This window comes from Oncorhynchus mykiss, chromosome 15 (assembly GCF_057628025.1).
Source record: "Oncorhynchus mykiss isolate SJ-2025 chromosome 15, ASM5762802v1, whole genome shotgun sequence".
NCBI lineage: Eukaryota > Metazoa > Chordata > Actinopteri > Salmoniformes > Salmonidae > Oncorhynchus > Oncorhynchus mykiss.
This window is the reverse complement of record NC_143036.1, coordinates 29,924,992-29,951,679: the sequence shown is the minus strand read 5'-3', so window position 1 is coordinate 29,951,679 and position 26,688 is coordinate 29,924,992. Positions and strand designations below refer to the sequence as shown.

At 45.8% G+C, this 26,688-nt stretch overlaps 1 protein-coding gene across 1 annotated transcript in view; it reads right to left on the bottom strand.

Moving 5' to 3' along the window:
- plxdc2b (plexin domain containing 2b) overlaps nt 1-26,688 on the bottom strand; it is a 171,133-nt gene that overhangs the window by 86,471 nt on the left and 57,974 nt on the right. The window contains exon 2 of the mRNA XM_021562992.3: nt 14,268-14,518. Within this exon, the coding sequence (XP_021418667.1) occupies nt 14,268-14,518 (251 nt within the window). The remainder of the gene's footprint in view (nt 1-14,267; nt 14,519-26,688) is intronic.

Genomic DNA, 26,688 nt, shown 5'->3' with positions numbered 1-26,688 from the left:
AGATAATAACTACAGAACGAAGCCAACATCAGTGTGAGCTTTGGTTGTGAATGGTATAAACTTTGAACTCTTATTCACTACAGAAGTGAGTTGGCAACAGCCGCTGCAAACGAGGGTTAGGAAGGAACAGAGTATCCCGTCTACCACACAACGACGTTACGACAACGTATTCAATTTACCAGCAGAGACATTCTTCAAGGGACAAAGGACTCGGTTGGGCAACACGGCCTTCCATCTACCACCAACCTACCGAAGCGCAGCTCAGAGTAAATATTTATTGCATTTTCCTTTTCCAAATGGGCGGTAATTTAGAATGCATAAAATACTGTATTTACGGTAGCACAGCTTCGCCCTTTGTTTCTCAGTCTTCCCGCTCTTTCACTTTCACCCAGCCCCTTTTCTTTTGTGTAACAAGCTGTCATATCTTTCCCGCCTGCTAGGGACGTTTTCCTTTATGACGTAATTTGTAATCAACTTATGATTTAATTATGTGTATGTGTAATTCTGTGTGATTAGTTAGGTATTTAGTAAATAAATAATTAAACCCAATTTTGTATTGCTGGTTCAACTTGTTAGCCAGGGTTCGTGCAGATAACCAAGAATTTACAACTTTCAGATGAGACTGAATTAAGATGACGATTAATGTTGACTGCAATTGATGTAAAATATTACTAGGTCTTTAAGAGTTTATTCGGAAGATAACAGCTCTTTAAATATTATTTTGTAGTGCCCGACTCTCTAGTTAATTACATTTACATGATTAGCTCAATCAGGTAATATTAATGACGGAGAAATTATTTTATAGAATAGCATGTCATATCACTTAATCCGGCATAGCCAAAGACACGACACTGCGTTCCGTTCCTCCTCAAGACACAAAGGAATTCTCCGGTTGGAAACTTTATTGAAGATTTATGATAAAACATCCTAATGATTGATTCTGTACTTAGTTTGTAATGTTTCTTCGACCTGTAATATAACTTTTTGAAGTTTTTGTCCGAAGATATGGTCGACCAGCACCATTGTTTGGATAGGTTTACCAAACACGCTAACAATAGTAGCTAATTGGACATAAATAACGGACATTATCAAACAAATCAGGCATTTATTGTGGACCTGGGATTCCTGGGAGTGCATTCTGATGAAAATAATCAAAGGTAAGGGAATATTTATCATGTAATTTCTGGTTTCTGTTGACTCCAACATGGCGGCTAATTTAACTATTGTTCTGAGCGCTGTCTCAGATTATTGCATGGTTTGCGTTTCCGTAACGTTTTTTGGAAATCTGACACAGCTGTTGCATTAAGGAGAGGTATATCTATAATTCCATGTGTATAACCTGTATTATCATCTACATTTATGATAAGTATTTCTGTTTAATCGATGTGGCTATGCAAAATCACTGGATGTTTTTGGAACTAGTGAATGTAACGCGCCAATGTAAACTCAGATTTTTTTAATATAAATATGAACTTTATCAAACAAAACAAACATGCATTGTGTAACATGAAATCCGATGAGTGTCATCAGATGAAGATCATCAAAGGTTAGTGATTCATTTTATCTCTATTTGTGCTTTTTGTGACTCCTATCTTTGGCTGGAAAAATGGCTGTGTTTTTTCTGTGGCTTGGTGGTGACCTAACATAATCCTTTGTGGTGCTTTCGCTGAAAAGCATATTTGAAATCGGACACTGTGGTGGGATTAACAACAAGGTTATCTTTAAAACGGTATAAGATACACATGTATGTTTGAGGAATTTTAATTATGATATTTCTGTTGTTTTTAATTTGGCGCCCTGCACTTTCACTGGCTGTTGTCATATCATCCCGTTAATGGGATTGCAGCCCAAAGAGGTTTTAACAAACTATAGTTTTGGTAAGTCAGTTAGGACATCTACTTTGTGCATGACACAAGTCATTTTTCACGATTATTTCACGTACAATTCACTGTATCACACTCCCAGCTTGGTCAAAAGTTTACAAACACTAAGTTGACTGTGCCTTTAAACAGCCTGGAACATTCCATAAAATAATATCATGGCTTTAGAAGCTTCTGATAGACTAATTGACATAATTTGAGTCAATTGAGGTGGTGTGCCTGTGGATGTATTTCAAGGCCTACCTTCAAACTCAGTGCCTCTTTGCTTGACATCAAAAGAAATCAGCAAAGACCTCAGAAAAAATATTGTAGACCTCCAGAAGTCTGTTTCATCCTTGGGAGCAATTTCCAAAAGCCTGAAGGTACCATGTTCATCTGTACAAACAACAGTACGCAAGTATAAAAACCATGGAACCACACAGCCGTCATGCCGTTCAGGAAGGAGACGCGTTCTGTCTCCTAGAGATGAACGTACTTTGGTACGAAAAGTGCAAATCAATCCCAGAACAACGGCAAAGGACCTTGTGAAGATGCTGGAGGAAACAGGTACAAAGGTATCTATATCCACAGTAAAACGAGTAGTATCGATATAGCCTGAAAGGCCGCTCAGCAAAGAAGAAGCCACAGCTCCAAAACCACCATAAAAAAGCCAGACTACGGTTTGCAACTGCACATGGGGACAAAGATTGTACTTTTTGGAGAAATGTCCTCTGGTCTGATGAAACAAAAATAGAACTGTTTGGCCATAATGACCATCATTATGTTTGGAGGAAAAAGGGGGAGGCTTGCAAGCAGAAGAACACCATCCCAACTATGAAGCATGGGGATGGCAGCATCATGTTGTGGGTGTGCTTTGCTGCAGGAGGGACTGGTGCACTTCACAAAAAATTATGTGAAAATTATGTGGATATATTGATGAAACATCTCAAGACATCAGTCAGGAAGTTAAAGCTTGGTCGCAAAGGGTCTTTCAAATGGACATTGACCACAAGCAAACTTCCAAAGTTGTGGCAAAATGGCTTCAGGACAGCAAAGTCAAGGTATTGGAGTGGCCACCACCAAGCCCTGAGCTCAGCCCTATAGAAAATGTGTGGGCAGAACTGAAAAAGCGTGTACAAGCAAGGAGGCCTACAAACCTGATTCAGTTACACCAGCTCTGTCAGGAGGAATGGGACAAAATTGTGGGAAGCTTGTGGTAGACTACCCGAAACGTTTGACCCAAGTTAAACAATTTAAAGGCAATGCTACCAAATACTAATTGAGTGGATGCAAACTTCTGACCCACTGGGAATGTGATGAAAGAAATAAAAGCTGAAATAAATCATTCTCCCTATTATTATTCTGACATTTCACATTCTTAAAATACAGTGGTGATCCTAACTTCCGGCGCCGACAGAGATGGCCGCCTCGCTTCGCGTTCCTAGGAAACTATGCAGTTTTTTGTTTTTTTACGTGTTATTTCTTACATTAGTACCACAGGTCATCTTAGGTTTCATCACATACAGTCGAGAAGAACTACTGAATATAAGATCAGCGTCAACTCACCATCAGTACGACCAAGAATACGCTTTTCGCGACGCGGATCCTGTGCTCTGCCTTACAAACAGGACAACGGAGTGGATCCCATGCAGCGACCCTAAAAAACGACTCCGAAAAAGAGGGAAACGAGGCGGTCTTCTGGTCAGACTCCGGAGACGGGCACATCGTGCACCATTCCCTAGCATTCTTCTTGCCAATGTCCAGTCTCTTGACAACAAGGTTGATGAAATCCGAGCAAGGGTAGCATTCCAGAGGGACATCAGAGACTGTAACGTTCTTTGCTTCACGGAAACGTGGCTTACTGGAGAGACGCTATCCGAAGCGGTGCAGCCAACAGGTTTCTCCACGCATCGCGCAGACAGGAAAAAACATCTTTCTGGTAAAAAGAGGGGCGGGGGCGTATGCCTTATGACTAACGTGACATGGTGTGATGAAAGAAACATACAGGAACTCAAATCCTTCTGTTCACCTGATTTAGAATTCCTCACAATCAAATGTAGACCGCATTATCTACCAAGAGAATTCTCTTCGATTATAATCACAGCCGTATATATCGTCCCCCAAGCAGACACATCGTTGGCTCTGAATGAACTTCATTTGACTCTTTGCAAACTGGAAACCATTTATCCGGAGGCTGCATTCATTGTAGCTGGGGATTTTAACAAGGCTAATCTGAAAACAAGAATCCCCAAATTTTATCAGCATATCGATTGCGCAACCAGGGGTGGAAAGACCTTGGATCATTGTTACTCTAACTTCCGCGACGCATATAAGGCCCTGCCCCGCCCCCCTTTCGGAAAAGCTGACCACGACTCCATTTTGTTGATCCCTGCCTACAGACAGAAACTAAAACAAGAGGCTCCCACGCTGAGGTCTGTCCAACGCTGGTCCGACCAAGCTGACTCCACACTCCAAGACTGCTTCCATCACGTGGACTGGGACATGTTTCGCATTGCGTCAGACAACAACATTGACGAATACGCTGATTCGGTGTGCGAGTTCATTAGAACGTGCGTTGAAGATGTCGTTCCCATAGCAACGATTAAAACATTCCCTAACCAGAAACCGTGGATTGATGGCAGCATTCGTGTGAAACTGAAAGCGCGAACCACTGCTTTTAATCAGGGCAAGGTGTCTGGTAACATGACCGAATACAAACAGTGCAGCTATTCCCTCCGCAAGGCTATCAAACAAGCTAAGCGTCAGTACAGAGACAAAGTAGAATCTCAATTCAACGGCTCAGACACAAGAGGCATGTGGCAGGGTCTACAGTCAATCACGGACTACAGGAAGAAATCCAGCCCAGTCACGGACCAGGATGTCCTGCTCCCAGGCAGACTAAATAACTTTTTTGCCCGCTTTGAGGACAATACAGTGCCACTGACACGGCCTGCAACGAAAACTTGCGGTCTCTCCTTCACTGCAGCCGAGGTGAGTAAGACATTTAAACGTGTTAACCCTCGCAAGGCTGCAGGCCCAGACGGCATCCCCAGCCGCGCCCTCAGAGCATGCGCAGACCAGCTGGCCGGTGTGTTTACGGACATATTCAATCAATCCCTATACCAGTCTGCTGTTCCCACATGCTTCAAGAGGGCCACCATTGTTCCTGTTCCCAAGAAAGCTAAGGTAACTGAGCTAAACGACTACCGCCCCGTAGCACTCACTTCCGTCATCATGAAGTGCTTTGAGAGACTAGTCAAGGACCATATCACCTCCACCCTACCTGACACCCTAGACCCACTCCAATTTGCTTACCGCCCAAATAGGTCCACAGACGATGCAATCTCAACCACACTGCACACTGCCCTAACCCATCTGGACAAGAGGAATACCTATGTGAGAATGCTGTTCATTGACTACAGCTCGGCATTCAACACCATAGTACCCTCCAAGCTCGTCATCAAGCTCGAGACCCTGGGTCTCGACCCCGCCCTGTGCAACTGGGTACTGGACTTCCTGACGGGCCGCCCCCAGGTGGTGAGGGTAGGCAACAACATCTCCTCCCCGCTGATCCTCAACACTGGGGCCCCACAAGGGTGCGTTCTTAGCCCTCTCCTGTACTCCCTGTTCACCCACGACTGCGTGGCCACGCACGCCTCCAACTCAATCATCAAGTTTGCGGACGACACAACAGTGGTAGGCTTGATTACCAACAACGACGAGACGGCCTACAGGGAGGAGGTGAGGGCCCTCGGAGTGTGGTGTCAGGAAAATAACCTCACACTCAACGTCAACAAAACTAAGGAGATGATTGTGGACTTCAGGAAACAGCAGAGGGAACACCCCCCTATCCACATCGATGGAACAGTAGTGGAGAGGGTAGCAAGTTTTAAGTTCCTCGGCATACACATCACAGACAAACTGAATTGGTCCACTCACACAGACAGCATTGTGAAGAAGGCGCAGCAGCGCCTCTTCAACCTCAGGAGGCTGAAGAAATTCGGCTTGTCACCAAAAGCACTCACAAACTTCTACAGATGCACAATCGAGAGCATCCTGGCGGGCTGTATCACCGCCTGGTACGGCAACTGCTCCGCCCTCAACCGTAAGGCTCTCCAGAGGGTAGTGAGGTCTGCACAACGCATCACCGGGGGCAAACTACCTGCCCTCCAGGACACCTACACCACCCGATGTCACAGGAAGGCCATAAAGATCATCAAGGACATCAACCACCCGAGCCACTGCCTGTTCACCCCGCTATCATCCAGAAGGCGAGGTCAGTACAGGTGCATCAAAGCTGGGACCGAGAGACTGAAAAACAGCTTCTATCTCAAGGCTATCAGACTGTTAAACAGCCACCACTAACATTGAGTGGCTGCTGCCAACACACTGACACTGACTCAACTCCAGCCACTTTAATAATGGGAATTGATGGGAAATGATGTAAATATATCACTAGCCACTTTAAACAATGCTACCTTATATAATGTTACTTACCCTACATTATTCATCTCATAGGCATACGTATATACTGTACTCTATATCATCGACTGTATCCTTATGTAATACATGTATCACTAGCCACTTTAACTATGCCACTTTGTTTACATACTCATCTCATATGTATATACTGTACTCGATACAATCTACTGTATCTGCCTATGCTGCTCTGTACCATCACTCATTCATATATCCTTATGTACATATTCTTTATCCCCTCACACTGTGTACAAGACAGTAGTTTTGGAATTGTTAGTTAGATTACTTGTTGGTTATTACTGCATTGTCGGAACTAGAAGCACAAGCATTTCGCTACACTCGCATTAACATCTGCTAACCATGTGTATGTGACAAATAAAATTTGATTTGATTTGACCTAAAACAGGGAATTTTTACGAGGATTAAATGTCAGGAATTGTGAAAAACTGAGGTATATGTAAACTTCCGACTTCACCATTGTTTCCTCACTACTACATTTCAAATTCTCACCTGATGACCTGTTCGTCCTCTCTCTGCATCAACATGGGCGGTGTTGTCTCTCTCGCTCTCTCCACTGACTGTCTCTAACCCTTGCCATGACAACCAAATTAAATCAGAATGTAGGCAACAACTGTTTTGTTATAGTACTTGGGCTACAGTGAGCAAAAATGATCAGTTGAACTGATAGTGCTTTTTAACTTAAATTCTCACTTGATGACCTGTTCGTCCTCTCCCTGCCTCAACATGGGTGGTGTGCTCTCTCCATTTTCGTTTTTTCCACCCTGCCATGATCATATGACCAAATACCATTATCATATGACAAGAATGGCTGACCTTAACAATGATGGGGTTAGCTTATTAACATGAATTCAATGGTGCTTTTATTAGCTAAATTATTTTTTACCTGGCAATATGTACAGTTATTGCTAGCTGTCTGATTACATAGTTCCAGTCTATTATGAAATGTACAGTGTAGTTAGCTAGCTATGTAGACATTCATTCCTTTACTTACAGTTCTCTGTAACAACAAAAAAATATTTTGTCCTGCACTTTTCTACTCTTTGGTGTTGTTGTGCACCTCCATTAAGGGCACTAGCTACTTTTTCACTAGGGTGAACACTGACTCAATGAGTGCTGCTCATCTGAAACTGTAGTTGAAAAGGAAAATATCTAGATACGGTGCTAGCATTGGTGCTAGGTAGGCTAACGTTAGCCTAGCCAAATGAGCATTGCATCACTTGGTATAAAACTATTTTTACACAATATCTCATCACCAGTAGTACACTAGTTACATAACAACATAGCAATACAATCATGAAATGTTCATGACCTTTCACTCGTTTAAAATGTTCCAAATATTTACACATTGGAGTGCTGTGAATATAGCTACCTCTCCTCAGCAAATGCCACAAAGAGAAAGAGAGAGTGCAGAGTGCGAGTGGGGACCGGGCACAAACTAAAGCGTATTTAGCGGCAGTGGTATCCAATCATAAAATGAGGAACTGAGTAGCACTGTGGTGAAAAGCCACATAAAGACAGTAGTTGCCTGGCTCTTCAGAGTAAACCTTACCTGTTTCTAATATTGAGGAGGTAATGACCCCCTGTCCCCCCGGCAAGTTACGCGCCTGGTGGTGTGTGTGTGGGCGCACATGGTGTGTATGTTTGTGCATGTGTGTGTTAGCACGCATGTGTTTGTATGTGTGCGTGAGTGTGTGTGTGTTTGGGTGACCACATGTGTGTGTATGTGTGTGTTTAGGTGAAGATCAAAACATCTTCTGTTATCACACAGAGCGCCGCTCGGGCTGCAGACCTGAGATGATTGAAGTCACAAAGAGACTTAACGATCAGTCTGGACCAGACGCACCGCCGCCATCGTTATGACTAAATGCCTGAGCGCTAGGCTGCAATGGTGAGCTTGGCTAGTAGGCACAATAACAAGGGACCTGGGTCCTTGCCTTTCATTTACAAAGGGACACAGTGACACACAGACCAAGAGCCAGAAATTAATCTCCGGCTGGTCTATTGCCTTGTGACTGTCGAGAAGGAGGTCAAAGTTAAGGGGGAATACAACCACTTTTCAACCTCATAATCATTACGTCTAGCATCATACCAGTGTCTCTGAGAAAACAGCACATTTCTGCATTATGTACTTAAAAAGATATGAAAAAACATAATTATGTAGAAAACAGTGATTTTCTAAGGCTATGAGATTCAAGGTGATGGAGGGAGCAGGGAAATGCATTGTCCCTGGCTAGAAACACATTGCAGTTTTTACCTTTCAATGCAGTTTCACGATGCCATTTTTTTATGACCATAAAAACTTGTTGCTTTCATGTAGACACTGTATGGTGCTGAAGATAATACAGTGCCTTCAGAAAGTGTTCACACCCCTTGACCTATTCCACATTTTGTTGTGTTACAGCCTGAACTCATTGATTAAATATATGTTTTTTCTCACCCATCTACACAAAATACCTCATAATGACAAAGTGAAAACATGTTTTTAGAAATGTTTTTGCAAATGTTTTGAAAATGAAATACCGAAATATCATATTTACATAAGTATTTACAGCCCTGAGTTAATACATGTTATAATCACCTTTGGCAGCGATTACAGCTGTGAGTCTTTCTGGGTAATTTGTCTCCCAGTTTCTGTTGGAAAGCAGACTGAACCAGGTTTTCCTCTAGGATTTTGCTGTGCTTTACTCTATTCCGTTTCTTTTTATCCTAAAAAACGCTTTTTATTCAAGACATAAAGTTAATTTCTTTGCCAATTTGTTTGCAGTTTACTTTAGTGCCTTGCAAACTGGCTTGCATGTTTTTAGAATATTTTGTATACTGTCCAGGCTTCCGTCTTTTCACTCTGTCATTTATGTTAGTATTGTGGAGTAACTACAATATTGTTGATCCATCCTCAGTTTTCTCCTATCACAGCCATTAAACTCTGTAACCTTTTTAAAGTCACCATGGTCACCAAGTCATCATGGTGAAATCCTTGAGTTTCCTTCCTCTCTGGAAACGGTATCTTTATAGGGACTGGGTGTATTGATGCACCATCCAAAGTGTACTTAATAACTTCACCATGCCTAAAGGGATATTCAACGTCAGTTTATTTTGAAAAGGTCAAGCGGTGTGAATACTTTCTGAAGGCACTGTAAATATAAAAAGTGGTGGAATTACCCTTTAAAACTTCTCTAGGATAGGGGGCAGCATTTGGAATTATGGATGAAAAGCATGCCCAAATTCAACTGCCTGTTACTCATCGGATATGCATATCATTAGTAGATTTGGATAGAAAACACTCTGAGGTTTCTAAAACTGTTTGAATCATGTCTGTGAGTATAACAGAAGTTATGTAGCAGGCAAAACCCAGAGGACAAACCATTCAGATTGTTTTTTTGAGGTCACCCTCTTTTCAATGAGTTTTCATTGGGAATACATTTCTAAGGGACTTACTTGCAGTTCCTACCGCTTCCACTGGATGTCACCAGTCTTTAGAAATTGGTTGAGGTTATTCCCTTGTGTAATGAAGAAGTACGGCCATCTTGAACGAGGGTCACTTCATGTGTACTGTTTGATAGAGGTGCATGACCAGAAAGCATGCTTCAGTTTGTTTTCTTCCTGTATTGAACACAGATCATTCCGTCTTCAATTGTATCGATTATTTACTTTTAAAAATACCTAAAGTTTTATTACAAAAGTAGTTTGAAATGTTTTGGCAAAGTTTACAGGTAACTTTTGAGATATTTTGTAGTCACGTTGTCACGCCCTGGTCTTAGTATTTTGTGTTTTCTTTATTAATTTGGTCAGGCCAGGGTGTGACATGGGTTTTGTATGTGGTGTGTTTTGTCTTGGGGTTTTTGTTAGGTCGTGGGTGATTGTTCCTGTCTTTGTGTTTGTTGTCACCAGATAGGCTGTTTAGGTTTTCGCACGTTTATTGTTTTGTTAGTTTATTCATGTATAGTTTTCTTCATTAAAGAACCATGAATAACCACCACGCTGCATTTTGAATCAGAATCACCCACCACAACAGGACCAAGCGGCGTGGTAACGGGCAGCAGCAGGAGCAGCGTAATAAGGACTTCTGGACTTGGAAAGAAATCCTCGACGGGAGAGGACCCTGGGCAAAGCCAGGGGAGTGTCACCGCCCCAAGGTGCAGCAGGAGAAACGGCAGCAGGAGCAGCGAGAGGAATGGACATGGGAGGATGAATTGGACGGAGAAGGACCCTGGGCTCAGCCTGGAGAATATCGCCGCCCCAAAGAAGAACTGGAGGCGGCGAAAGCGGAGAGGCGCTGGTATGAGGAGGCAGCACGGCGACGCGGATGGAAGCCCGAGAGTCAGCCCCAAAAATGTATTGGGGGGGGGGGGGGTCTCACAGGGAGTATGGCTACGCCAGGTAGGAGACCTGCGCAAACTTCCTGTGCTTACCGGGGGGCTAGAGAGACCGAGCAGGTACCGTGTTATGCTGTGGTGCGCACGGTGTCTCCAGTGCGGGTGCATAGCCCGGTGCGGTACATTCCAGCTCCGCGTATCGGCCGGGCTACAGTGAGCATCGAGCCAAGTGCCATGAAGCCGGCTCTACGCATCTGGTCCCCAGTGCGTCTCCTTGGGCTGGCTTACATGGCACCAGCCTTGCACTCGGTGTCCCCGGTTCGCCTGCATAGCCCAGTGCGGGCTATTTCACCTCGCCGCACTGGCAGGGCGACCGGGAGCATTCAACCAGGTAAGGTTGGGCAGGCTCGGTGCTCAAGAGCTCCAGTGCGCCTGCACGGTCCGGTCTATCCAGTACCACCTCCACGCATCAGCCCTCCGGTGGCAGCTCCCCGCACCAGGCTTCCTGTGCGTGTTCTCGACCCAGTACCACCAGTGCCAGCACCACGCATCAGGCCTACAGTGCGCCTCGCCTGTCCAGCGCTGCCAGAGCCTTCCGCCTCTACTGCGCTGCCGGAGTCTCCCGCCTGTTTAGCGCTGCCAGAGCCTTCCGCTTCTACAGCGCTGCCGGAGTCTCCCGCCTGTCCAGAGCTGCCAGTCTGCAAGGAGCCGCCAGAGCTGCCAGTCTGCATGGAGCAGCCAGAGCCGCCAGTCAGCATGGAGCAGCCAGAGCCGCCAGTCAGCATGGAGCAGCAAGAAACGCCAGTCAGCATGGAGCAGCAAGAAACGCCAGTCAGCATGGAGCAGCCAGAGCCGCCAGTCAGCATGGAGCAGCCAGAGCCGCCAGTCAGCATGGAGCAGACAGAGCCGCCAGTCAGCATGGAGCAGCCAGAGCCGCCAGTCAGCATGGAGCAGCCAGAGTCGCCAGTCAGCATGGAGCAGCCAGTCAGCATGGAGCAGCCAGAGCAGCTAGTCAGCATGGAGCAGCCAGAGCTGCCAGTCAGCATGGAGCAGCCAGAGTTGCCAGTCAGCATGGAGCAGCCAGAGCTGCCAGTCAGCCAGGATCTTCCAGATCCGCTATTCAGCCAGGATCCGCTATTCAGCCAGGATCCGCCTTTCAGCCAGGATCCGCCAGTCAGCCAGGATCTGCCAGAACTGCCAGTCAGCCAGGATCTGCCAGAACTGCCAGCCAGCCAGGATCTGCCAGAGCCAACTACCTGCCTGAGCTTCCTCTCAGTGCTGAGCTTCCTCTCAGTGCTGAGCTTCCTCTCAGTGCTGAGCTACCCCTCAGTGCTGAGCTACGCCTCAGTCCCGAGCTACCCCTCAGTCCCGAGCTACCTCAGTCCCGAGCTGCCCCTCAGTCCAGTGGGGCCCTTGGTGAGGACTACTAGGCCAAGGTCGGCGGCGAGGATCGCCTATCTAAGGACGCAAGGCAAAGGGACTAAGACTTTGTTGGAGTGGGGTCCACGTCCCGCGCCGGAGCCGCCACCATGGACAGACGCCCACCCGGACCCTCCCCTATGGGTTTAGTTGTGCGGTCGGGAGTCCGCACCTTGGGGGGGGGGGGGGGGTTCTGTCACGCCCTGGTCTTAGTATTTTGTGTTTTCTTTATTAATTTGGTCAGGCCAGGGTGTGACATGGGTTTTGTATGTGGTGTGTTTTGTCTTGGGGTTTTTGTTAGGTTGTGGGTGATTGTTCCTGTCTTTGTGTTTGTTGTCACCAGATAGGCTGTTTAGGTTTTCGCACGTTTATTGTTTTGTTAGTTTATTCATGTATAGTTTTCTTCATTAAAGAACCATAAATAACCACCACGCTGCATTTTGGTCCGCCTCTCCTTCAGCCCAAGAAAACCGTTACACACGTTGCGCAAGTTGGAACCGGTGTTTTTCTGGATCAAACGCTCCAAATAAATTGACATTTTGAATATATATGGATGGAATTAATCGAACAAAAGGACCATTTGTGATGTTTATGGGACATATTGGAATGCCAACAGAAGAAGCTCGTCAAAGGTAAGGCATGATTTATATTTTTATTTCTGTGTTTTGTGTCGCGCCTGCAGGGTTGAAATGTTTTCTCTCTTTTGTTTATGGAAGTGCTATCCTCAGATAATAGCATCGTTTGCTTCCCCCGAAAAGCCTTTTGAAATCTGACATATTGGTTGGATTCACAACACGTGTAGCTTTAATTTGGTATCTTACATGTGTGATTTCATGAAAGTCTGATTTTTATAGGAATTTATTTGAATTTGGCGCTCTGCATTTTCTCTGGCTTTTGGTCAAGTGGGACGCTACCGTCTCACAGATCCCAGAGAGGTTTTAATAACCTGTTGTTCTGGTCTCTTTCTGGGGTACTTTAAGGTGACTCACCCTCAGTCCACACACAGCAAGTTATGATGAATGACTACCTAGGGGTGTGCTGAGCTTTAATTTGATATTAAGTATTCATCCGCCAAAAGGTCCCCTAGTCCTGATTTTCATTATCATCTAATCACTCTGTTCTCGGGTTGTCTACTTTTTCTCCTCAGAGAGTTGCCCAGGAATATTGTAGTTGTAGATTAAAGAGGATTGAGGAACTAATGCAGTTTAGGCTCTGTTCATATTCTAATAGAAACCTCACAGGTAAATCCAGACATTCTCCCTCCCTGTCTCAGAGGGTTATCTGGGGTGTTCACTCTGTGGGCCCAAGTGTTTCCCCTAAATAGTTTCTCCTTGGCGGAACACCAAGCCCCCTGAAGTAACAGAGTTCTGGTAAGCCTCCGCTCTTCAGCAAACAAAGGAAAGTATGAGGAGCTCAACAACAATGACAGGAATCCAGGAATCCAATAATAGGTCTTACCCAGAAAAAATTACCAACACGCACTAGTTCATGGTAAACAGGTTTGGTGCTACAAATATCCAGTGGTGTAAAGTACTTAATTTAAAATACTTTAAAGTACTACTTAAGTCGTTTTTGGGGGGTATCTGTACTCTTCACTACACTCCTAAAGAAAATAATGTACTTTAACTTTTTATATATTTTCCCTGACACCCAAAAGTATTTGTTACATTTTGAATGCTTAGCAGGACTAGAAAATGGTCCAATTCACACACTTTAAGAGAACATCCCTGGTCATCCCTACTGCCTCTGATTTGACAGGCTCACTAAACACAAATGCTTCATTTGTAAATGATGTCTGAGTGTATAAAAAAAATGTGCCGTCGTCTGGTTTGCTTAATATAAGGAATTTGAAATGATTTATCATTTTACATTTGATACTTAATTTTAGCAATTCCATTTACTTTTGATACCCAAGTATGTTTTAAACCAAGTACTTTGAAACTTTTACTCAAGTAATATTTCACTGGGTGTCTTTCACTTTTACTTGAGTTATTTTCTATTAAGGTATCTGTACTTTTATTCAAGTATGACAATTGAGTACTTTTTCACCACTGCAAATATCAAACCACTTAAGAAAATATAATGTTTTTACAGTGGGCAACAGAGGTAAGAAGTGGATCCCTCCTTTGTATCCTGCTGAGTAATGGTAGGGGAAACACTGTTGGTGTAAATGTACCTCTATCTGGGAGCTGTTGTCAGTGTCCTGGCTGTCCTCTGCTGAGAGCAGGCCTGGGAAGTTCCCCTCAGGCTGGTCTTGACTCTGGTCTTGGTCCTGCTGATCCTGGTCCTGGCTGGCCCTGTTATTGTCCATGTTACGTGGTTGTTCTGGGGACAGCCACCTCCTCCACCGGTGACTGTACAACTTCACATCCACTGCCACGTCCTCCTCAGCCAGCGGCTGCCCCTGCAGGTAGGAGTAGGAGACCCCTGGGGAGCACAGATAAAGAGGAAGAGGGGAGATGAGTAAAAGCGGTACAGTATAGGAGGAATAGGCTGTTTTTAGTTGCAGTGACATAGGTTACACTTTATTCTAAGAGAAATAAAGCAATAATGTAAACATGTTATGATTTAGGAATAGATCAATTTAAAAGTCATGAGTCATTTTTTATCATACCAATATTTTCCATTCCTCAAAAATGTAAAAGGTGATCACAATATAACTCCTTTATTAGCTCAATAATTCTGTTCTCTCCTCAATATAATTTGTAAGCCAAGACATTCTCAACTACTGACCATTTTAAGTAGTTAAAACTGAAATGAGAAACGGGCTATATTGTACATCAGTGGATCCTAGCAGCATAATTACATAGAACAATAATATTTTTATGGTCAAAAAGGCAGTGGTCCAGTGATGGAGCCAAAACTCTGGTCTGGTCATTAATCTTCTGCCACTCTCATAAATCACTGTCTCAGTGGACTATTCTTCATTGCTTTAGGGAGAAATTATACTACTTTGGATGAAACACATGCAGAATAGCATTGAGGCAGTGACCCAGCAAATTTAAGACATACCAGCGGCCCATAGTCATACCTAGCCTACCTAGGGCCAAGAGTTTTTTCTGGCCATGTGAGCTGACCAGGATAAACTCTGATCAGGTCACAGTGAGGACAGGACACAGACACAGACACACACACACACACGCCTCACGGACCCAAATAGTTGGACCCGTCCTAAAATGGACCTGGGGCTTTCCCACCTAGACCCAATATGCATAAATAAATAAATAAATACAAATCATATAGAGACCCGTTCCGAACGGACCCGGGGACAACTAGACCCGTTCTGTATAAACCTGTTCGGGTCCAGACCCGGTCCGATCCAACCTGAGGGAGGAAAGCAGTGGAAAAATATGTTTTTTAGCTACTTTATTAACCGGAGCTGATACAGTGTGAGAAGAGGGAGAGCGGTTCTGCTCAAGCAGGCAGGGGAGGAACCATACTGTGAGCGAATGACATGGGGAGCAGGGAGGAGGGAGGAACCATACTGTGAGCAAGTGACATGGGGAGGAGGGAGGAGGGAGGGACCATACTGTGAGCGAGTGACATGGAGAGCAGGGAGGAGGGAGGAACCATACTGTGAGCGAGTGACATGGGGAGGAGGGAGGAGGGAGGGACCATACTGTGAGCGAGTGACATGGGGAGCAGGGAGGAGGGAGGAACCATACTGTGAGCGAGTGACATGGGGAGCAGGGAGGAGGGAGGAACCATACTGTGAGCGAGTGAAATGGGGAGCAGGGAGGAGGGAGGGACCATACTGTGAGCGAGTGACATGGGGAGGAGGGAGGAGGGAGGGACCATACTGTGAGCGAGTGACATGGGGAGCAGGGAGGAGGGAGGGACCATACTGTGAGCGAGTGACATGGGGAGCAGGGAGGAGGGAGGAACCATACTGTGAGCAAGTGACATGGGGAGCAGGGAGGAGGGAATGACCATACTGTGAGCAAGTGACATGGGGAGGAGGGAGGAGGGAGGGACCATACTGTGAGCAAGTGACATGTGGAGCAGGCAGGGGAGGGACCATACTGTGAGCGAGTGACATGGGGAGCAGGGAGGAGGGAGGAACCATACTGTGAGCAAGTGACATGGGGAGGAGGGAGGAGGGAGGGACCATACTGTGAACAAGTGACATGGGGAGGAGGGAGGAGGGAGGGACCATATTGTGAGCAAGTGACATGGGGAGCAGGCAGGGGAGGGACCATACTGTGAGCGAATGACATGGGGAGCAGAGAGGAGGGAGGAACCATACTGTGAGCAAGTGACATGGGGAGCAGGGAGGAGGGAGGGACCATACTGTGAGCGAGTGACATGGGGAGGAGGGAGGAGGGAGGGACCATACTGTGAGCAAGTGACATGGGGAGGAGGGAGGAGGGAGGGACCATACTGTGAGCAAGTGACATGGGGAGCAGGGAGGAGGGAGGGACCATACTGTGAGCAAGTGACATGGGGAGCAGGCAGGGGAGGGACCATACTGTGAACGAGTGACATGGGGAGGAGGGAGGGGAGGGACCATACTGTGAGCGAGTGACATGGGGAGCAGGCAGGGGAGGGACCATACTGTGAACGAGTGACATGGGGAGTAGGCAGGGGAGGGACCATACTGTGAGCGAGTGACATGGGGAGCAGGCAGGGGAGGGACCATACTGTGAGCGAGTGACATGGGGAGCAGGCAGGGGAGGGACCATACTGTGAACGAGTGACATGGGGAGCAGGCAGGGGAGGGACCATACTGTGAACGAGTGACATGGGGAGCAGGCCGGGGAGGGACCATACTGTGAGGGAGTGACATGGGGAGCAGGCAGGGGAGGGACCATACTGTGAACGAGTGACATGGGGAGCAGGCAGGGGAGGGACCATACTGTGAGCGAGTGACATGGGGAGCAGGCAGGGGAGGGACCATACTGTGAGTGAGTGACATGGGGAGCAGGCAGGGGAGGGACCATACTGTGAGCGAGTGACATGGGGAGCAGGGAGGAGGGAGGGACCATACTGTGAGCGAGTGACATGGGGAGCAGGGAGGAGGGAATGACCATACTGTGAACGAGTGACATGGGGAGCAGGCAGGGGAGGGACCATACTGTGAGCGAGTGACATGGGGAGCAGGCAGGGGAGGGACCATACTGTGAACGAGTGACATGGGGAGTAGGCAGGGGAGGGACCATACTGTGAGCGAGTGACATGGGGAGCAGGCAGGGGAGGGACCATACTGTGAGCGAGTGACATGGGGAGCAGGCAGGGGAGGGACCATACTGTGAACGAGTGACATGGGGAGCAGGCAGGGGAGGGACCATACTGTGAACGAGTGACATGGGGAGCAGGCCGGGGAGGGACCATACTGTGAGGGAGTGACATGGGGAGCAGGCAGGGGAGGGACCATACTGTGAACGAGTGACATGGGGAGCAGGCAGGGGAGGGACCATACTGTGAGCGAGTGACATGGGGAGCAGGCAGGGGAGGGACCATACTGTGAGTGAGTGACATGGGGAGCAGGCAGGGGAGGGACCATACTGTGAGCGAGTGACATGGGGAGCAGGGAGGAGGGAGGGACCATACTGTGAGCGAGTGACATGGGGAGCAGGGAGGAGGGAATGACCATACTGTGAACGAGTGACATGGGGAGCAGGCAGGGGAGGGACCATACTGTGAGCGAGTGACATGGGGAGCAGGGAGGAGGTAGGGACCATACTGTGAGCAAGTGACATGGGGAGCAGGCAGGGGAGGGACCATACTGTGAACGAGTGACATGGGGAGCAGGCAGGGGAGGGACCATACTGTGAGCGAGTGACATGGGGAGCAGGCAGGGGAGGGACCATACTGTGAGTGAGTGACATGGGGAGCAGTCAGGGGAGGGACCATACTGTGAGCGAGTGACATGGGGAGCAGGGAGGAGGGAGGGACCATACTGTGAGCGAGTGACATGGGGAGCAGGGAGGAGGGAGGGACCATACTGTGAGCGAGTGACATGGGGAGCAGGGAGGAGGGATGGACCATACTGTGACCGAGTGACATGGGGAGCAGGGAGGAGGGAGGGAGAGAGATAGGAGAGACAGCAAGCAAGCCTAATAGTCTAATAGCTGCCATGGCTAGGTCATTTATCCTCAAATATGATTGCGTAGTACCTGTCTTGGACTGCCTGTCTGCATCAAACCGGGACAAGAACCTAGTTAAGCTAGCTAATGTTAGCTACCTAGACTAACTGAGGCTGCAGTGCATGCGCTTTCTGATCTTACAGTTACAAATAACATCTCCATTCAGAAAATTAAGTAGCAGCCTGCCTACCTGTTGGCTCTTGGTTGTTGTAGCCTATTATCATACCATTTTTCTCTCTCTTTCTCTACTGCAGGAGTCACGCACGGAAATGCACTAGCCCTTAGGGACAAGTCAGTTAAAATTACACATACTGTACCCGAGACCCGTGACAATCATATCAGATCCAACCCAGATCCGTGACATTATCCGGATCAGGTCTCGGGTATACGGGTACAGGTGGATCTGCAAAGACCTCTAACGCACACAGAAATGCATGCAAAAACACACACTCGTGACACCAGGCAGATCATCACTTCAGACTGTGTGTCCTAGAGCCTGCCTGGCACAGGTTTATCCTTTTAATTACTTTCCCACTTACATTTTTTCCCCCAGACTCATACACAAACTGACATTAGTTCAAAGCCTGCCTGCCTGACCTTTAATGTCATTCCAGCTATACTAATGAGGTTAGTTGTAAAAACAAACTACAAACGGCTCCCCCCCCACTCTCTCTCGCCTCATCCTCCCTCCCCTCCGTCCTCCGCTCTCTCTCTCTCTGGGCCCCAGATAGACCAGAAGTGTTCACCATGAGAGCAGGACTAGGGAGGTGAGAGTGGAGTGGAGAGGCTTAACATGCTAATGCGCCCAAAGTGGAGGCTGACAGTTTCACTCTGTAATGAGCATCCGCAAAGTAAACAGCTCAGAGACCAGCTGCTGCACGGATGAGACCAGGGAGACTAACTAACTAACTCTCACACACACACACACACACACACACACACACACACACACACACACACACACACACACTTGCAGGAAGAACTGCAATAATTCTAAAGTTAATGCTGATGACACTTCACGAAGTCCAATGTGCTGTACTCTTAATGTTCTACTGACTTAAATAAACTGTATATATTGACATCACAGACAATGCCTTTCATCAGTGGAGGCAGGTAGCCTAGCGGTTAAAGAGCGTTGGGCACATTAACAAAAAGGTTGCTGGTTTGAATCACCAAGCTGACAAACTGTCCATGTGCCCTTGAGCAAGGCACTTAATCCAAATTGCTCCTGTAAATCACTCTGGATTAGCGTGTCTGCTAAATAATGTGAATCACTAGACCACACGTATGAAACCATACTCTCTATCAGTAGACCACACTTTCTCTGCAACAGCTAATCTTTATCCTTTTAAACCAAAGGTCATTCTAAGAGTCTATCAATAAAGTTTGGACGAATATTTCCAGAAGTTCTTTAATTAAACACATTTGGATGCTGATCACAAGGCTAAAACATAACAAAGTTGACTGACGCAGACAGTCCCAAACAGAATCCTTGAGGCCCCTCTCACCACCACCCCCCAGTGAGCTCTTCTCATTATGAAGTCTAGGCAGCTATGTCTGTTTGGAGTATGTAGCATGCTGCTAATTACTATTCAGATATCAATGCTGTTGTTCTTAGGTGTCTAACACTGCCCGTGTAGCCAAGCACGCATATTCCCCCACACCGAGAAAATGTATGCCTGCAAGATGCCCTGTCAAAAAACACTGTATATTTCAATTCAAGGGGAACCTACAGAAAACATTCCAGGAACACATACATTGTCTTTCACCCTCCAAAGGATCTTTTTTAGAAACTTCAATACATATGGTGGAAAGTTGGCAAAAGAGAATAATTCGGAACACATGATGACTGGAAAATAGAGACCCTTAACATGTGCTGTGCTTTTCATGGAATATCTTTCTCTGAGTCACTGGGAATAAAAAACACCTGCACTGGTGTCTGTTGATCACTCTCTCTGTAATGGTTTATACTTCTCCCAACTGGTTCAGGGCCAGTGAACTCTCTCATTGTCAAGGAGAGACTCCATGGTCTGTGTTAGTCATTTTAGAGGGGAAAGTACAGACCCCTGAGGAACACCCCGAATAAGTTCGTAGTAGGACGAGGCTTCTACATGGATGTGTGAGTTCCTTCAGCTTTGTGTGAGAGAAACTCTTCCCCCTCTGTTCCTCTTTTACTCCCCCTGAATGCCCTGCAAACCTTTGCTGTGACTCTCAAGACTGAATCTGTTCGCCCGACGCACGCCTGTCAACACGACTAATCCACAAACGCCAGGAGAACTGTAATTCGGTTTCACCTAACGCTTTCAAGGACATTTAGGAGATCATGAAATCTTGGTGCAACCCTTCTTTTCAGTCACTTCCTGTGTATTAGGGTCCCGCTGGTTTTCCCCTTTCTCTGGTTGTCTACCTGACTCAATGGCACTGACAGGACACTTCCGTAAAAGGGTTCGCCCATACAGGAGAGAGGAATGGTGTGTGTGTGTGTGTGCGTGCGTGCGTGCGTGCGTGCATGCGTGCGTGTGTGTGTGCATGCGTGCGTGTGTGTGTGTGTGTGCATGCGTGCTGCATGTGTGTGCCCACAAGGAAAATTATAGGCTTTGGGGTTAAGTGTAGGGTTACAATTAGGGTTAGGAGTTAGGGCTAAGTTTAGGACTAGGGGTTAGGGAAAATAGGATTTTGAATGGGAATCAATTGTTTGGTCCCCACAAGGATAGTAAAACAAAATGTGCGTGCATACATGTTGGAGGGACTCTTTTTGGCTCTGACTGTCTCTTTTTGAGGATGTCAGAGTACTCTTTTCCACCTTGAAAGCAGCTCCATCAATGTAGCAGGAGCCCTTTCCAAGCACATGGAGATAAACTGGGGCCCTCAGGTATGCACAGAAACCCTGGACATACAGTGCCTTGCAAAAGTATTCTTCCCAATTGGCATTTTTCCTATTTTGTTGCATTACAACCTGTAATTTAAATAGATTTTTATTTGGATTTCATGGAAGGGACATACACAAAATAGTAAAAACGGTGAAGGGAAATGAAAAAAATTACTGGTTTCAAAAAAGTATATACATATTTTTTTAAAGGCAAAGTGGTGCATGCATATGTATTCCCCCCCTTTGCTATGAAGCCCCTAAATAAGATCTGGTGCAACCAATTACCTTCAGAAGTCACATAATTAGTTAAATAAAGTCCACCTGTGTGCAATCTAAGTGTCATATGATCTGTCACAAGCTCTCAGTATATATACACCTGTTCTGAAAGGCCCCAGAGTCTGCAACACCACTAAGCAAGGGGCACCATGAAGCTCTCCAAACAGGTCAGGAACAAAGTTGTGGAGAAGTACAGATCAGGGTGTGGTTATAAAAAAATGAAGTGGTTCAATGAAACAGATACTCTGTCCATAAGACCACTTTAAACTGTACACTCCACAGAGCTGGGCTTTATGGAAGAGTGGCCAGAAAAAAAGCAATTTCTTAAAGAAAAAAATATCCAACCACGTTTGGTGTTCGCCAAAAGGCATGTGGGAGACTCCCCAAACATATGGAAGAAGGTGCTCTGGTCAGATGAGACGAAAATTGAGCTTTTTGGCCTTCAAGGAAAATGCTATGTCTGGCGCAAACCCAACACCTCTCATGACCCCAAGAACATCATCCCCAGTGAAGCATGGTGGTGGCAGCATCATGCTGTGGGGATGTTTTCATCGGCAGAGACGGGGAAACTGGTCAGAATTGAAGGAATGGTGGATGGCGCTTAATACAGGGAAATTCTTGAAGGAAATCTGTTTTAGTCTTTCAGAGATTTTATACTGGGACGGAGGTTCACGTTCCAGCAGGACCATGACCCTAAGCATACCGCTAACGCAACAGTTGAGTGGTTTAAGGGCAAACATATAAATGTCTTGGAATGGCCTAGTCAAAGCCCAGACCTCAATCCAATTGAGAATCTGTGGTATGACTTAAAGATTGCTGTACACCAGCGGAGCCCATCCAACTTGAAGGAGCTGAGGCAGTTTTGCCTTGAAGAATGGGCAAACATCCCAGTGGCTAGATGTGCAAAGCTTAAAGAGACATACCCCAAGAGACTTGCAGCTGTAATTTTTGCAAAAGGTGGCTCTACAAAGTATTGGCTTTGGGGGTTGAATAGTTATGCATGCTCCAGTTTTCCGTTTTTTTGTCTTTTGTTTCACAAAAAACAAATTGCATCTTCAAAATGGTCGGCAGGTTGTGTAAGTCAAATTATACAAACCCCCCCAGAAATTCATTTTAATTCCAGGTTGTAAGGCCACAAAATAGGAAAAATGCCAAGAGGGGGTGAATACTTTCACAAGCCACTGTATAGCCACCTTAATGAGGCAGGGCCGAGAGACTGAGGGGTCAAGTGGTTGTTCTGGAGTTGACATGTATAAATAATGATCAAAAGCCATAGAGATCATATAAGACACTGAGGTCATAAATAACCTTCTGGGGATGTAGTGGATGTACCTCAGTGACGTATCATTTTGACTTTATTTCACCAGGAAGTTAGCCTTGTGAAACCAAGCCTGATCTTGTGAACGCAGCAGTCAATCTGCTTGACCAGGTTACCAGGAAGTCCCATTGAGTTCAGAAAACCCAAGGGTGTCTCCCCCTGGAATCCCCCACAGCTATCTTCCTGGTGAAATGAAGTCAAAATGAAACTTCACTGAGTTTTAGGTACATCCAGTACACCACGTCCCCAAGCACATGAAGATATCTCCCTGGGACCAACTGGGGCCCTCGGGTATGCACACAAACCCTGGACATGTAGCCTCCTTTATGACGTGAGGCTGAATAAAACAACAAAAGGGGAACACTTAGAGAAATCCCACGTAGTTGGATGTACACAATGTGAAATAAGCATGCTTCAATTAGTATGAATCCCATTCAATGGGAGTAAAATGACAATTATTTCTGCAATCGTGCCGGCGGGTTCCCCTCATTAGTGATCATTCAGTGAGTGGTGTTGGCAGGAGTACTCTGTCATCATCCACAGACACAGCTGGGAGCCTTGGAAAGGTCAGCAAATAACTTCAGCCTTGAGCCAGAAAAGTCAGAAAAGATGATGATGTAAAAAGTAAATGGCACTGCAAACGACAATCCCCTACCTTTCTCTCCCCCCTTTGTTCCTCTTTAACGTTTCTGAGCACAACGGGTGAGCGGGTGAGTGGAGCTGGTTCACATGCTTGAGTTTTCAAAAAACCTACTTGATTTATTAATCTTAATTGATCTCTCGAAGAAGACAAAAAACAGTGAGGTTGTCCCTCGATGAGGGAGTGAGAGAGAGGGGAACGAGGGCTAGAGAGAAAGATGGAGAAAATGCCCCCAAAAAAGATAAGGAAGACCAAGCTTTTCTGTCTAACTGAGAGGGGATAAGTGATGAGGGAGAAGAGAGTGACAGAAGGGTTGGAAATATTCCTCTATGAGTTTGGGTTCTGAAGTCTAACTCTCCACATTGGTCGGTCTACTGTCGCTCGTCCACAATATTGATTCACAAGATCAACACTATACTACAGTGGAAAAAAATCCATAAAACACATCAGAAATAACAGGGCGGCATATAGTACAGAAACTCCGCTTCTGCTGGGTAGAAATCAAATGAATACTAGATAAAGCTACATCATTATATAGAAGATAAAAGCACTGGGTAACTATTTGGAGGTTTTCTTTTTTTTTTAAAGAGTGAGGTGGGGTGAGGCGGAAGGAAAAATGTACACTACTCATATTTTCTGTCAATCAATGACAGAGGCAAACTGCGAAAATGGCCTTCGCTCTGTCAAAAGAGAACTTGAACTCTCCTTGTCCCAGATATTCCCACAGGGTATGTTTGACATTGGCCAGATGGGCTGGCAGACAGACAGAGGAGACCTGATGCTCTCACACAAGTCAGAGCAGAACCTCTCACGTGAAGACGTACAGGGTCACCCAAGTGCAAGGGCAGGGGCATGGATGCACATATACAGAGAGAGGGAAACAACGAGAGAAGAAAACTGAGGGAAAACATAGCGTGCGTCCAAAATAGCACCTTATTACCTTAATATGTAGTGCCCTATATAGGGAATAGGGTGCAATATGGGACTCATTCATAGAAAAACCTTCCAGGAGGATATTTAGCAGCCATGTTCAATCTAAACAGAGGCTGTGGACAGATAAGCCAAGGCAGAGGGAAGATCTGACCGATGAGTTACTAGAGTTTTAGTGAAGATGGCTGTCCCTCTCTAGGCCTGATCTCAAATATGAGGGACAGGGACTGTCACCGCTCCTTCACAGACGTCCTCTGCACTCTCTCTGATAACACTCTTCACAATCAACTCTCAATTCATTTAATCAGTTAGAACTCATCTTTTTGTGCAGAAAGTGATTGCAGCGTTTAACTGTTGATTATAGTTAATTTTAGTCATAGTTTAGTTTTGAGAGGATAATTGTTTTGTGCTGTAGACACCTACGATTTGTCTGTTCCACAAAAGTGTGGAGACAAAAGAGGAACATTAACAATAACACAGTTGGGCCAGACATGGCTCCCTTCAGACATCGTAATTATACAGAAGAACGCATGCTGTGTTCTCTACCTGTTCCAACATGTTCCTTGACTATTTTCTACCCTAAAACATAGACTTGTTTTTACCCCATAGAGCTGACATGGACAGATTAGTAGTCCTCCGGGGACAAACAGCACCTGTTCAGTGCTGCTGAGACACTGAAAAAAATATGCATTCTCACGAAGTCCCAAATGATACCTTATCCCCTATTTAGTGAACTACGTTTGACCAGGGCCCATAAGGAATAGGAAATAGTAGTGGACTATATAGGGACTAGGGTGCCTTTTGGGAGACATTCCTAGTGACCACGCTACAGTCATCATTTACACTCTAAGAAATGCTGGGTTAAAAACAACCCTGTTTGGGTTATTTGGTAACCCAGCACTGGGGAAATATTGGACAGAACACACGCTTGGTTATTTTGACACAGCCAGTTGGGTTGCATGAATAACAAGTTGGGTTGTTGGGATTACCCAAACATGGGTTCATTTAAACATCAGTTGGGTATTTTCTACTCTCATGCTGGGTTGACCTCGCAGCTCTGTCTTTTTTTATGTAATCCTTAGGTTATTTTCAGGAGGCGTGGCTTACTGGGGGTGTGGCTTTCAGATAGATCTTATTGGCCACCCATGAGAGTAAATGTAATTCCATACAGCAAGTTTATGTACAGCAAATTCAAGTTGTCCTTATTTATTTTTACACATTCCTCTATAATATTAAGATTATATATTACATATTATAATAAGGTATAACGCCTTCTTGTATCCCAACAACGGGATTTACATAGGCTTTTAGGGAATTTATACAATTATGTAATTGTCATTGAATGTTCAAAAATGTCAATGTTCAACCTTAACATATGATAACGATACAAAAGAAGAGATGAAGAGGAATGACATTTACTCTAATGGGTGGCTAAAAATAACTATCTGAAAGCCACACCCCTACTAAACTATGCTTCCAGTCATCTGGTCTGACCCACTGGGGAATATCCCAATAACCCAGCACCAATAACCTAGCACCCAGCATCAATAAGCCGTCTTCATTTTAAGAGAAAACAACCCAACTAAGTGACCCAACGCCGGCAAGACAGCAGTTGGGTCTACCAAACACCCAGAGTGTAGAGTGGTGGGCTGGCTACCTGTTCTTCTTTTGAAATCTATGAAACCCACACGCACATAAAAGCACAACGGCACACACACACTGGCTGAAGTGATCCCTGTGCTGTTAAAGTAGGGTAGACAAGGGATAAAACACTCTCAACCTGAATGCAAATCATCTCTATGACAGTCACCGCTTGGTACATCCTGTCATCCTGTCTGACTATGTCATGCCCACACGATTGCTGCAGACATGGTTGTTTTGTCAACAATTAGTCCCATCTTTCGAGATGAAGTCTCCGCATTACAAGCATCTGCTGAGCTACGGGGTGAGACTGCAAATAGGACGCAAAGAGACTTCCGGAATCGACAATGTGTCCAATACTGTATCACATTATCCGGGGGGTCACAGCAAAATGCACAACTCCACAGCACAGAAATCCACAGCACAAAGTCATCAAGGCCCCCTTCCGGACCCTGGTCAAAAGCAGTGCACAACATAGGAAATAGGTTGCCATTTGGGACTTAACCTAATGCAACCTAGTTCACTCAGGAACATGCACGACAGATTTATATTCAAACAGGGTAGGAACAGAATACTGTCATGGACAACATACAGCATGTGTCAAGAGTGACATTCGATTATGCAGACCATATAAAAAATATTAAAGTGGAACAAAGTGCTCCCAATAGCCTTGTAACATGGTCGGGTCTGTCGTAATAAAAGTGTGTGCCACAGGCCGAGCGGAAGAAAGAGGCGAGAAAAACGGGCCATAAATAATAACACCAATCTGCACCCATCCAAAGCGTTAATTACATTCACGCGAGAGCTGGGGGAGATTAATTAGCTCAAGACTAATGT